The sequence below is a fragment of the Oncorhynchus keta genome, chromosome 18 (genome assembly GCF_023373465.1).
Source record: "Oncorhynchus keta strain PuntledgeMale-10-30-2019 chromosome 18, Oket_V2, whole genome shotgun sequence".
Classification (NCBI taxonomy): Eukaryota; Metazoa; Chordata; class Actinopteri; order Salmoniformes; family Salmonidae; genus Oncorhynchus; species Oncorhynchus keta.
In genome coordinates this window covers 55,416,754-55,429,302 of record NC_068438.1, presented here as the reverse complement: position 1 = coordinate 55,429,302, position 12,549 = coordinate 55,416,754, and the positions used below count along the sequence as shown (strand labels likewise).

General features: G+C 51.9%; 1 protein-coding gene and 1 long non-coding RNA gene across 2 annotated transcripts in view; both read right to left on the bottom strand.

The window, feature by feature from the left end:
• trpc6b (transient receptor potential cation channel, subfamily C, member 6b) overlaps window positions 1-7,296 on the bottom strand; it is a 136,270-nt gene extending 128,974 nt beyond the window's left edge. Inside the window, exon 1 of the mRNA XM_052468726.1 lies at window positions 7,014-7,296. Within this exon, the coding sequence (XP_052324686.1) occupies window positions 7,014-7,156 (143 nt within the window). The 5' untranslated portion in view covers window positions 7,157-7,296. The remainder of the gene's footprint in view (window positions 1-7,013) is intronic.
• A 2,639-nt stretch (window positions 7,297-9,935) lies between these two features.
• LOC127908916 (uncharacterized) overlaps window positions 9,936-12,549 on the bottom strand; it is a 149,382-nt gene continuing 146,768 nt past the window's right edge. Inside the window, exon 3 of the long non-coding RNA XR_008069045.1 lies at window positions 9,936-10,441. This is a non-coding gene — a long non-coding RNA (uncharacterized LOC127908916). The remainder of the gene's footprint in view (window positions 10,442-12,549) is intronic.

Sequence of the window (12,549 nt, the reverse complement as noted above, 5' to 3'; positions counted from 1 at the left end):
GCTCCCAGACCCTAGCCTGCTCCCAGACCCTAGCCTGCTCCCAGACCCGAGCCTGCTCCCAGACCCTAGCCTGCTCCCAGACCCTAGCCTTCTCCCAGACCCTAGCCTGCTCCCAGACCCTAGCCTGCTCCCAGACCCGAGCCTGCTCCCTGATCTGAGCCTGCTCCCAGACCCGAGCCTGCTCCCTGATCTGAGCCTGCTCCCAGACCCTAGCCTGCTCCCTGATCTGAGCCTGCTCCGAGACCCTAGCCTGCTCCCAGAGCCTAGCCTGCTCCCTGATCTGAGCCTGCTCCCAGACCCTAGCCTTCTCCCAGACCCGAGCCTGCTCCCTGATCTGAGCCTGCTCCCAGACCCTAGCCTGCTCCCAGACCCTAGCGTGCTCCCAGACCCGAGCCTGCTCCCTGATCTGAGCCTGCTCCCAGACCCGAGCCTGCTCCCTGGTCTGAGCCTGCTCCCAGACCCTAGCCTGCTCCCTGATCTGAGCCTGCTCCCAGACCCTAGCCTGCTCCCAGACCCGAGCCTGCTCCCAGACCCTAGCCTGCTCCCAGACCCTAGCCTGCTCCCAGACCCTAGCCTGCTCCCTGATCTGAGCCTGCTCCCAGACCCGAGCCTGCTCCCAGACCCTAGCCTGCTCCCAGACCCTAGCCTGCTCCCAGACCCTAGCCTGCTCCCAGACCCTAGCCTGCTCCCAGACCCTAGCCTGCTCCCAGACCCGAGCCTGCTCCCAGACCCGAGCCTGCTCCCAGACCCTAGCCTGCTCCCTGATCTGAGCCTGCTCCCAGACCCTAGCCTGCTCCCAGACCCTAGCCTGCTCCCAGACCCTAGCCTGCTCCCAGACCCTAGCCTGCTCCCTGATCTCAGCCTGCTCCCAGACCCTAGCCTGCTCCCAGACCCTAGCCTGCTCCCAGACCCGAGCCTGCTCCCAGACCCTAGCCTGCTCCCTGACCCTAGCCTGCTCCCTGATCTGAGCCTGCTCCCAGACCCTAGCCTGCTCCCTGATCTCAGCCTGCTCCCAGACCCTAGCCTGCTCCCAGACCCTAGCCTGCTCCCAGACCCTAGCCTGCTCCCAGACCCTAGCCTGCTCCCAGACCCTAGCCTGCTCCCAGACCCTAGCCTGCTCCCTGATCTGAGCCTTCTCCCAGACCCTAGCCTGCTCCCTGATCTGAGCCTTCTCCCAGACCCGAGCCTGCTCCCTGATCTGAGCCTGCTCCCAGACCCTAGCCTGCTCCCAGACCCGAGCCTGCTCCCAGACCCGAGCCTGCTCCCTGATCTGAGCCTGCTCCCAGACCCGAGCCTGCTCCCTGATCTGAGCCTGCTCCCAGACCCTAGCCTGCTCCCTGATCTGAGCCTGCTCCCAGACCCTAGCCTGCTCCCAGAGCCTAGCCTGCTCCCTGATCTGAGCCTGCTCCCAGACCCTAGCCTTCTCCCAGACCCGAGCCTGCTCCCTGATCTGAGCCTGCTCCCAGACCCTAGCCTGCTCCCAGACCCTAGCCTGCTCCCAGACCCGAGCCTGCTCCCTGATCTGAGCCTGCTCCCAGACCCGAGCCTGCTCCCTGATCTGAGCCTGCTCCCTGATCTGAGCCTGCTCCCAGACCCTAGCCTGCTCCCTGATCCTAGCCTGCTCCCAGACCCTAGCCTGCTCCCAGACCCTAGCCTGCTCCCAGACCCTAGCCTGCTCCCAGACCCTAGCCTGCTCCCAGACCCTAGCCTGCTCCCAGACCCTAGCCTGCTCCCAGACCTGAGCCTGCTCCCAGACCCTAGCCTGCTCCCAGACCCTAGCCTGCTCCCAGACCCTAGCCTGCTCCCAGACCCTAGCCTGCTCCCAGACCCTAGCCTGCTCCCAGACCCTAGCCTGCTCCCAGACCCTAGCCTGCTCCCAGACCCTAGCCTGCTCCCAGACCCTAGCCTGCTCCCTGATCCTAGCCTGCTCCCAGACCTAGCCTGCTCCCTGATCCTAGCCTGCTCCCAGACCCTAGCCTGCTCCCAGACCCTAGCCTGCTCCCAGACCCTAGCCTGCTCCCTGATCTGAGCCTGCTCCCTGATCTGAGCCTGCTCCCAGACCCGAACCTGCTCCCTGATCTGAGCCTGCTCCCAGACCCTAGCCTGCTCCCAGACCCTAGCCTGCTCCCAGACCCGAGCCTGCTCCCAGACCCGAGCCTGCTCCCTGATCTGAGCCTGCTCCCAGACCCGAGCCTGCTCCCTGATCTGAGCCTGCTCCCTGATCTGAGCCTGCTCCCAGACCCTAGCCTGCTCCCAGACCCTAGCCTGCTCCCAGACCCGAGCCTGCTCCCTGATCTGAGCCTGCTCCCAGACCCGAGCCTGCTCCCTGATCTGAGCCTGCTCCCAGACCCTAGCCTGCTCCCAGACCCTAGCCTGCTCCCAGACCCCTAGCCTGCCTGCCCAGACCCTAGCCTGCTCCCAGACCCTAGCCTGCTCCCAGACCCTAGCCTGCTCCCAGACCCTAGCCTGCTCCCAGACCCTAGCCTGCTCCCAGACCCTAGCCTGCTCCCAGACCCTCCCAGACCCTAGCCTGCTCCCAGACCCTAGCCTGCTCCCAGACCCTAGCCTGCTCCCAGACCCTAGCCTGCTCCCAGACGCTAGCCTGCTCCCAGACGCTAGCCTGCTCCCAGACGCCTAGCCTGCTCCCAGACGCTAGCCTGCTCCCAGACGCCTGCTCCCAGCCTGCTCCCAGACGCTAGCCTGCTCCCAGACGCTAGCCTGCTCCCAGACCCTAGCCTGCTCCCAGACCCTAGCCTGCTCCCAGACCCTAGCCTGCTCCCAGACCCTAGCCTGCTCCCTGATCTGTTTGTGCTCTTGCTAACTCCATTGCTCCTTGTCAAGCCAACATGTTTTCCATTTGGAATCACAATATAAGCCAAGGATTCGGCATGATAATACACACACTCTGGATGTAAGTGTAACTATATTTGGTCATATGCACCCGGTCTAATGTGTAATGGAAGAACAGGTTTGGAAGGACTGAGCCTTCAGAAAGTATTCATACTCCCTTGATTTATTCCACACTTAATTTACATAAATATTCACACCCTTGAGTTAACACACGTTAGAATCACCTTTTTGGCAATGATTACATCTGTGAGTCTTTTTGGGTAGGTCTCTAAAAGATTTGCACACGTGGAATGTACAATATTTTTCAAATTCTTTAAAAAAATATATGTTGGTTGTTGATCATTGCAAGACAGACATTTTCAATTCTTGCCATAGATTTTCAAGCTGATTTAAAACAAAACTGTTACTAGGGTAACCACGTGTGCTCTCGACGAGGATGGCTGTGTAGATGAGGAGCTTCATCGAACTCGACAATAAAATTGATTTTGGCAACAATATTTACCCATTTTGGGGCATAGTGACACGCATACAAGTGACAAGGCTGGGACTATGTCCTCAGACTAAGAACAGAGGATTCAAACAGGTCAAAACGGATCTGAAATCCACTTCATTCTGTGTTTTCCTGCTATAGGGGCTAAACCAGGCTGGTACCAGATGGGAGGGGCTAAACCAGGCTGGTACCAGATGGGAGGGGCTAAACCAGGCTGATACCAGATGGGAGGGGCTAAACCAGGCTGGTACCAGATGGGAGGGGCTAAACCAGGCTGGTACCAGATGGGAGGGGATAAACCAGGCTGGTACCAGATGGGAGGGGCTAAACCAGGCTGGTACCAGATGGGAGGGGCTAAACCAGGCTGGTACCAGATGGGAGGGGCTAAACCAGGCTGGTACCAGATGGGAGGGGCTAAACCAGGCTGGTACCAGATGGGAGGGGATAAACCAGGCTGGTACCAGATGGGAGGGATGGGCTAAACCAGGCTGGTACCAGATGGGAGGGGCTAAACCATGCTGGTACCAGATGGGAGGGGATAAACCAGGCTGGTACTAGATGGGAGGGAGGGGCTAAACCAGGCTGGTACCAGATGGGAGGGGCTAAACCAGGCTGGTAACCAGATGGGAGGGCCTAAACCAGGCTGGTACCAGATGGGAGAGAGGGGCTAAACCAGGCTGGTACCATATGGAAGGGAGGGGATAAACCAGGCTGGTACAAGATGGGAGGGAGGGGCTAAACCAGGCTGGTACCAGATGGGAGGGAGGGAGGGGCTAAACCAGGCTGGTACCAGATGGGAGGGAGGGGCTAAACCAGGCTGGTACCAGATGGGAGGGGCTAAACCAGGCTGGTACCAGATGGGAGGGGCTAAACCAGGCTGGTACCAGATGGGAGGGGCTAAACCAGGCTGGTACAAGATGGGAGGGGCTAAACCAGGCTGGTAGTAGATGGGAGGGGATATACCAGGCTGATACCATATGGAAGGGAGGGGCTAAACCAGGCTGATACCATATGGAAGGGAGGGGCTAAACCAGGCTGGTACCATATGGAAGGGAGGGGCTAAACCAGGCTAGTACCAGATGGAAGGGAGGGGCTAAACCAGGCTGGTACCAGATGGTAGGGAGGTGCTAAACCAGGCTGTTACCAGATGGAAGGGAGGTGCTGAACCAGGCTAGTACCAGATGGTAGGGAGGTGCTAAACCAGGCTGTTACCAGATGGAAGGGAGGGGCTAAACCAGGCTGGTACCAGATGGAAGGGAGGGGCTAAACCAGGCTGGTACCAGATGGAAGGGAGGGGCTAAACCAGGCTGGTACCAGATGGAGTCTGAGGCCTGTGGGGGAGCCCTGGCTCAGAATATTTAGCACAGTGAGACCACTGCCGAATGACCTCCCCACTGTTAGAAACTCCAAAACATTGTGGGGTAAATTGCACAGAGGTGGACGTTGGGACCAGAAGAAATCACCTCAGGCCCCTCTGTGGCACAATAAGCGTTTCCTATTTGGAGGTAAAACCATTCTTTGGGAACCGTGGTAATATGTAGGGATCACTTGTCTGTTGGCTCTATTTAACCATATTAATTTAAGCTATTCTTAAACTTGGCCCAGATTTCTAATTAATATGATCTGCCACAGGATCAATATTGGAGTCATCTCCAATTGCAAAGTCTTTGTCAAAATGGCTGGGAAGCTCTCTTACCTGTCCCATAGCCAGCCTGTCCCATAGCCAGCCTGTCCCAATGCCAGCCTGTCCCATAGCCAGCCTGTCCCAAAGCCAGCCTGTCCCATAGACAGCCTGTCCCAATGCCAGCCTGTCCCATCGCCAGCCTGGACCTCCACAACCACAGACCACGTGTAACCACACCAGGCCAGGACCGCCACAACCACGTGTAACCACACCAACCCAGGACCTCCACAACCACGTGTAACCACACCAGGCCAGGACCTCCACAACCACAGACCACGTGTAACCACACCAGGCCAGGACCTCCACAACCATGTGTAACCACACCAACCCAGGACCTCCACAACCACGTGTAACCACACCAGGCCAGGACCTCCACAACCACAGACCACGTGTAACCACACCAACCCAAGACCTTCACAACAACAGACCACGTGTAACCACACCAACCCAGGACCTCCACAACCATGTGTAACCACACCAGGCCAGGACCTCCACAACCACAGACCACGTGTAAACACACCAGGCCAGGACCTCCACAACCACAGACCACGTGTAACCACACCAGGCCAGGACCTCCACAACCACAGACCACGTGTAAACACACCAGGCCAGGACCTCCACGACCACGTGTAACCACACCAGGCCAGGACCTCCACAACCACAGACCACGTGTAACCACACCAGGCCAGGACCGCCACAACCACGTGTAACCACACCAACCCAGGACCTCCACAACCACGTGTAACCACACCAGGCCAGGACCTCCACAACCACAGACCACGTGTAACCACACCAGGCCAGGACCTCCACAACTACAGACCACGTGTAACCACACCAGCCCAGGACCTCCACAACCACAGACCACGTGTAACCACACCAGCCCAGGACCTCCACAACCACAGACCACGTGTAACCACACCAGCCCAGGACCTCCACAACCACAGACCACGTGTAACCACACCAGGCCAGGACCTCCACAACCGTATTCATCAGACCAGCCACCCGGACAGCTGATGAAACTGAGGAGTATTTCTGTCTGTAATAAAGCCCTTTTGTGGGGGAAAAAATCATTCTGATTGGCTGGGCCTGGCTCCCCAGTGGGTGGGCCTGGCTCCCCAGTGGGTGGGCCTGGCTCCCCAGTGGGTGGACCTGGCTCCCCAGTGGGTGGGCCTGGCTCCCCAGTGGCTGGGCCTGGCTCCCCAGTGGGTGGGCCTGACTCCAAAGCGGGTGGGCCTGTCTCCCCAGTGGGTGGGCCTGGCTCCCCAGTGGGTGGGCCTGTCTCCAAAGCGGGTGGGCCTGTCTCCCCAGTGGGTGGGCCTGGCTCCCCAGTGGGTGGGCCTGGCTCCCCAGTGGGTGGGCCTGTCTCCAAAGCGGGTGGGCCTATGCCCTCCCAGGGCTGCGCTCCCTGGCCAGTCATGTGAAATCCATAGATAAGGAACTAATGAATTCATTTAAATTGATTGATTTCATTATATGAACTGTAAATCTTTCAAATTATTTAAATGATTGCATTTATATTTTTATTTTCAGTATAGAAAATGAGGCTATACATTAGATAAGTAGGCTATACTTTCTTTAAGTATAGGCTTCCTTCACAAAATCAAGGGGACACGGACAGACAGTGTCCTCTTGACATAACATAAAATCAATAGCAAGAGCTAGTGTCCTAAACGGTCCATCCTGGGCTATAGAGTCCAATGTATTTAATTTTCCATTGGGTCCCTTTGGACACGGAGAAAGGCTACTTAACATCCGCTGTTTTCTTCATCCACGAGGACACAGCTACTGTCCAATCATCGACTAAAAATACTTTTGGGGACTGTAGACTAAACATTTTTTAATAGCAATATTATGAATGTATTTTCCTTTTTCGTAGTCTAACCATCGATGTTGCCTTCATACAACAACGCGTAACGGTCAGGAATACGATGTTGTTTTGTCTTTATAATACGGCTATCATTGATACAACTCTGAAATGATGACACTCACCTCTTGTCGTGTCCGTGGCAGTTTGCGCTACTGTTAGCAGATGAGTCTGTCTTCAACCGTGAATGATCTCTATCAGAATCTCCTTCGGTAGAACATCGTTTTGTTGAATCACTTTCATTGAAATACTGTCTTCTGTGAGTCATTTCTTGTCAATCTCAACCCAGCTGATCATCAACAGAAGCGCACAGACAAAGACGCTACAAACCTCCTAAATCCACTCTTGGAATGGACTGACGCTGAGCGCAGAATGAGCGCGTCTGTACCCCGACCACAGAACAGTCTGCCGTAGACGGTTGATGGGGACGTTCTTTTGACGATACTTGTGTGTGCTGTGGCAGGTTAATCAACTCACTACCGTTGTGAATGGGGTCCAGTTTGAAGTGCCCCTGTTTATTGCGAACTTGTCAGAACATTTTTTTCCACATAGGCCTACAAATCCTAGGGCTCAGGGCACAAGTTTAGTTTTCACTCCCATGGGTAAAAGGCATAGCCCCCCCACCCCCCCTCCTGTGTCTAAAATCTCACTCAGTGTGGATTTCCCAAATCGAACATATACAGACAATATTGCTTTTTACTATAATTGACTAATGGGGGATGGGGGAGCATCTGGAATTGTTTTAAGGTCATACCACGGATCATTTAGCTATTTGATTTTGAATTGTAGGATCCCTTTAGGTATTAAAATGATTTATTCAAACAATGATATGATAAAACATTGAATTTGCCTTTACTACTGTAGCCCATAGAAATGCATTGACTAACATTCATAAATGGCAAAACAGACGGTAAAAACATGATTCAGTGTCTTTCAGGAAATATAAGAACGCTCAGGAAATCTAAACCATTTTTTACACATATTTAACCCCATTTCTTGGTAGCAATAAAACTACCTCGATACTACCTTGTTTTTTTAAAACCTTCGGATGAGTCTTGTGACACTTGTGGGAGAACACCATGATTTTTGTGAGAATCTCCCCTTTGCACAGTGGGGTCCAGTGGCAGATTTAGGTATAGGCGACATCCGTAGCCGCGCAGGGCAGCATCTTGCCGGGGGCGGCACCGGGCGGCTGCACAAAAAAACCGACCTGTTTTCTATCGCTCATTTTCACATCGCGTCTATGATATCATGTCACCGTGTGGGACTTATGAGTCAGTTAACCTTGTCGGAGTGGGCGCCCTGGTTCTAGTTTGTGAGCTAGGCAGGTCTCCCACTCAGAAGTACAAGATGGGGAGGGGGCGGGGGAATCTATCAGGAAGAACGTTTCACTTCTCTCATTGACTTCTCAAACCCCGGCCTGTTTTGTTTGGTCTGCTTCTCAAGCATTCCCAGAAGACCTGCGATGTTGCGCCTCTGGGTTTAGAAACTCTGTGCCTAAACTATATACCTACATATACTGTAAGTATAGCATTACCATGCATTAAATACACACAGACAAATAACGTTGTGAAGCCTATAAATTGTATCATTGTTTTTTATTTTTTTATTTCACCTTTATTTAACCAGGTAGGCTAGTTGAGAACAAGTTCTCATTTGCAACTGCGACCTGGCCAAGATAAAGCATAGCAGTGTGAACAGACAACACAGAGTTACACATGGAGTAAACAATTAACAAGTCAATAACACAGTAGAAAAATGGGCAGTCTATATACAATGTGTGCAAAAGGCATGAGGAGGTAGGCGAATAATACAATTTTGCAGATTAACACTGGAGTGATAAATGATCAGATGGTCATGTACAGGTAGAGATATTGGTGTGCAAAAGAGCAGAAAAGTAAATAAATAAAAAATAAAATAAAAAAACAGTATAAAAACAGTATGGGAATGAGGTAGGTGAAAATGGATGGGCTATTTACCTATAGACTATGTACAGCTACAGCGATCGGTTAGCTGCTCGGATATAAATACCGTAAAACATTGTATTGAATAACTGTTTCAAATGTTAATTTGAATCTGCCATCATTTCTTCTAACAAATAAATTATATATTTTTTAAATTGTATTTTATTTTACCTTTATTTAACTAGGCAAGTCAGTTAAGAACAAATTCTTATTTTACAATGACGACCTGCTCCGGTCAAACCCAGACGACGCTGGGCCAATTGTGCCCTATGGGACACCCAATTATGGCCAGTTGTGATACAGCCTGGGATCGAACCAGGGTCTGTAGTGACGCCTCTAGCACTGAGATTCAGAGGGATGCAGAGGGATGCAGAGGGGTGCGTCGTATGGGGAGCGTTGCAGCATAGCTATTTTCAGGTTTTTCCCGAGATGTTCGATCAAGTCCGGGCTCTGGCTGGGCCACTCAAGGACATTCAGAGACGTGTCCCGAAGCCACTCTTGCGTTGTCTTGGCTGTGTGCTTAGGGTCAATGTCCTGTTGGACGGTGAACCTTTGCCCTAGTCTGAGGTTCAGATTTACATCAAGGATCTCTCTGTACTTTTCTCCATTCATCTTTCCCTCGATCCTGACTAGTCTCCGAGTCCCTGCCGATGAAAAACATCCCCACAGCATGATGCTGCCTCCACCCGGCTTCACCGTTTGGATGGTGTCAGGTTTCCTCCAGACGTGACACTTTGCAATCTTGGTGTCATCAGACAAGATAATCTTTCTCATCGTCTGAGAGTCCTTTAGGTGCCTCCAAGCGGGTTGTCAAGTGCCTTTTACTGAGGAGTGGCTTCCATCTGGCCACTACCATAAAGGCCTGATTGGTGTAGTGCTGCAGAGATGGTTGTCCTTCTGGAAGGTTCTCCCATCTCCACAGAGGAATTCTGGAACTCTATCAGAGTGCCCATCAGGCTCTTGGTCACCTCCCTGACCAAGGCCCTTCTCCCCCGATTGCTCAGTTTGGCCGTGCAGCCAGCTCTAGGAAGAGTCTTGGTGGTTCCAAATTTCTTCCATTTGAAAGTCAGCATTTCACTGTGAGGTCTACTACACCTGTTGTATTCAGCATTTCACTGTAAGGTCTACTACACCTGTTGTATTCATCATTTCACTGTGAGGTCTACTACACCTGTTGTATTCAGCATTTCACTGTGAGGTCTACTACACCTGTTGTATTCAGCATTTCACTGTAAGGTCTACTACACCTGTTGTATTCAGCATTTCACTGTGAGGTCTACTACACATGTTGTATTCAGCATTTCACTGTGAGGTCTACTACACCTGTTGTATTCAGCATTTCACTGTAAGGTCTACTACACCTGTTGTATTCAGCATTTCACTGTGAGGTCTACTACACCTGTTGTATTCAGCATTTCACTGTGAGGTCTACTACACCTGTTGTATTCAGCATTTCACTGTAAGGTCGACTACACCTGTTGTATTCAGCATTTCACTGTGAGGTCTACTACACCTGTTGTATTCAGCATTTCACTGTAAGGTCTACTACACCTGTTGTATTCAGCATTTCACTGTGAGGTCTACTACACCTGTTGTATTCAGCATTTCACTGTGAGGTCTACTACACCTGTTGTATTCAGCATTTCACTGTGAGGTCTACTACACCTGTTGTATTCAGCATTTCACTGTGAGGTCTACTACACCTGTTGTATTCAGCATTTCACTGTGAGGTCTACTACACCTGTTGTATTCAGCATTTCACTGTGAGGTCTACTACACCTGTTGTATTCAGCATTTCACTGTGAGGTCTACTCCACCTGTTGTATTCAGCATTTCACTGTAAGGTCTACTACACCTGTTGTATTCACCATTTCACTGTAAGGTCTACTACACCTGTTGTATTCAGCATTTCACTGTAAGGTCTACTACACCTGTTGTATTCGGCATTTCACTGTGAAGTGTTGTATTCAGAAAGAAATTAGAAAGAAACCTATTCTTTTTTCACTCCCCTATTTCCCCCTACACCTGTTGTATTCAGCACGTGACAAATAAACTTTGATTTCAGGCTGTAATGAAACAAAATGTGTAAAAAGTTGAGGGTTCTGAACACTTAAATCTCCATTAGGCCATACACTCTCATAGTTCATTTTCTGAGCTTTGTGGAAAAGGACACCAGTGTGACCTTCGACAATGTGCATCACAGTCCAGAACAATCTAATACAGCTGAGGAATGTGAGACTGTGGAAATGTAACCCCTCTCAAATGAATGAATGTTGAATGTCAACACTTCATCTTATAATCTGCTGACAGGACTCCAGCCACCCAAGTCATAGGCTGTTCTCTCTGCTACCGCACGGCAAGCGGTACCGGAACGCCAAGTATAGGACCCAAAGGCTCCTGGACAGCGTCTACCCCCAAATCCATGAGACTGCTAAATAGTTAACCAAATAGCTACCTGGACTATCTGCACTGACCCACTCACACTGGACTCTACCCATACACTCACAATGGACTCTACCAAGACTCACACTGGACTCTACCCACACTCACACTGGACTCTACCCACTCACACTGGACTCTACCCACTCACACACTGGACTCTACCCATACACTCACACTGGACTCTACCAAAACTCACACTGGACTCTACCAACACTCACACACTGGACTCTACCAACACTCACACACTGGACTCTACCCACACTCACACTGGACTCTACCCACTCACACACTGGACTCTACCCACTCTCACACACTGGACTCTACCCACACTCACACTGGACTCTACCAAAACTCACACTGGACTCTACCCACACTCACACACTGGACTCTACCCACACTCACACACTGGACTCTACCCACACTCACACTGGACTCTACCAACACTCACACTGGACTCTACCCACACTCACACTGGACTCTACCCACACTCACACTGGACTCTACCCACACACACACTGGACTCTACCCACACTCACACTGGACTCTACCCATACACTCACACTGGACTCTACCAAGACTCACACTGGACTCTACCCACACTCACACTGGACTCTACCCACTCACACACTGGACTTTACCCATACACTGCTAAATAGTTAACCAAATAGCTACCTGGACTATCTGCACTGACCCACTCACACTGGACTCTACCCATACACTCACAATGGACTCTACCAAGACTCACACTGGACTCTACCCACACTCACACTGGACTCTACCAATACACTCACACTGGACTCTACCCACACTCACACTGGACTCTACCCACACTCACACTGGACTCTACCCACTCACTCACACTGGACTCTACCCATACACTCACACTGGACTCTACCCACACTCACACTGGACTCTACCCACACTCACACTGGACTCTACCAAGACTCACACTGGACTCTACCAAGACTCACACTGGACTCTACCAAGACTCACACTGGACTCTACCAAGACTCACACTGGACTCTACCCACACTCACACTGGACTCTACCAAGACTCACACTGGACTCTACCCAGACACTCACACTGGACTCTACCAAGACTCACACTGGACTCTACCAAGACTCACACTGGACTCTACCCACACTCACACTGGACTCTACCCACTCACACACTGGACTCTACCCACACTCACACTGGACTCTACCCACACACACACACACACTGGACTCTACCCACACACACACTGGACTCTAC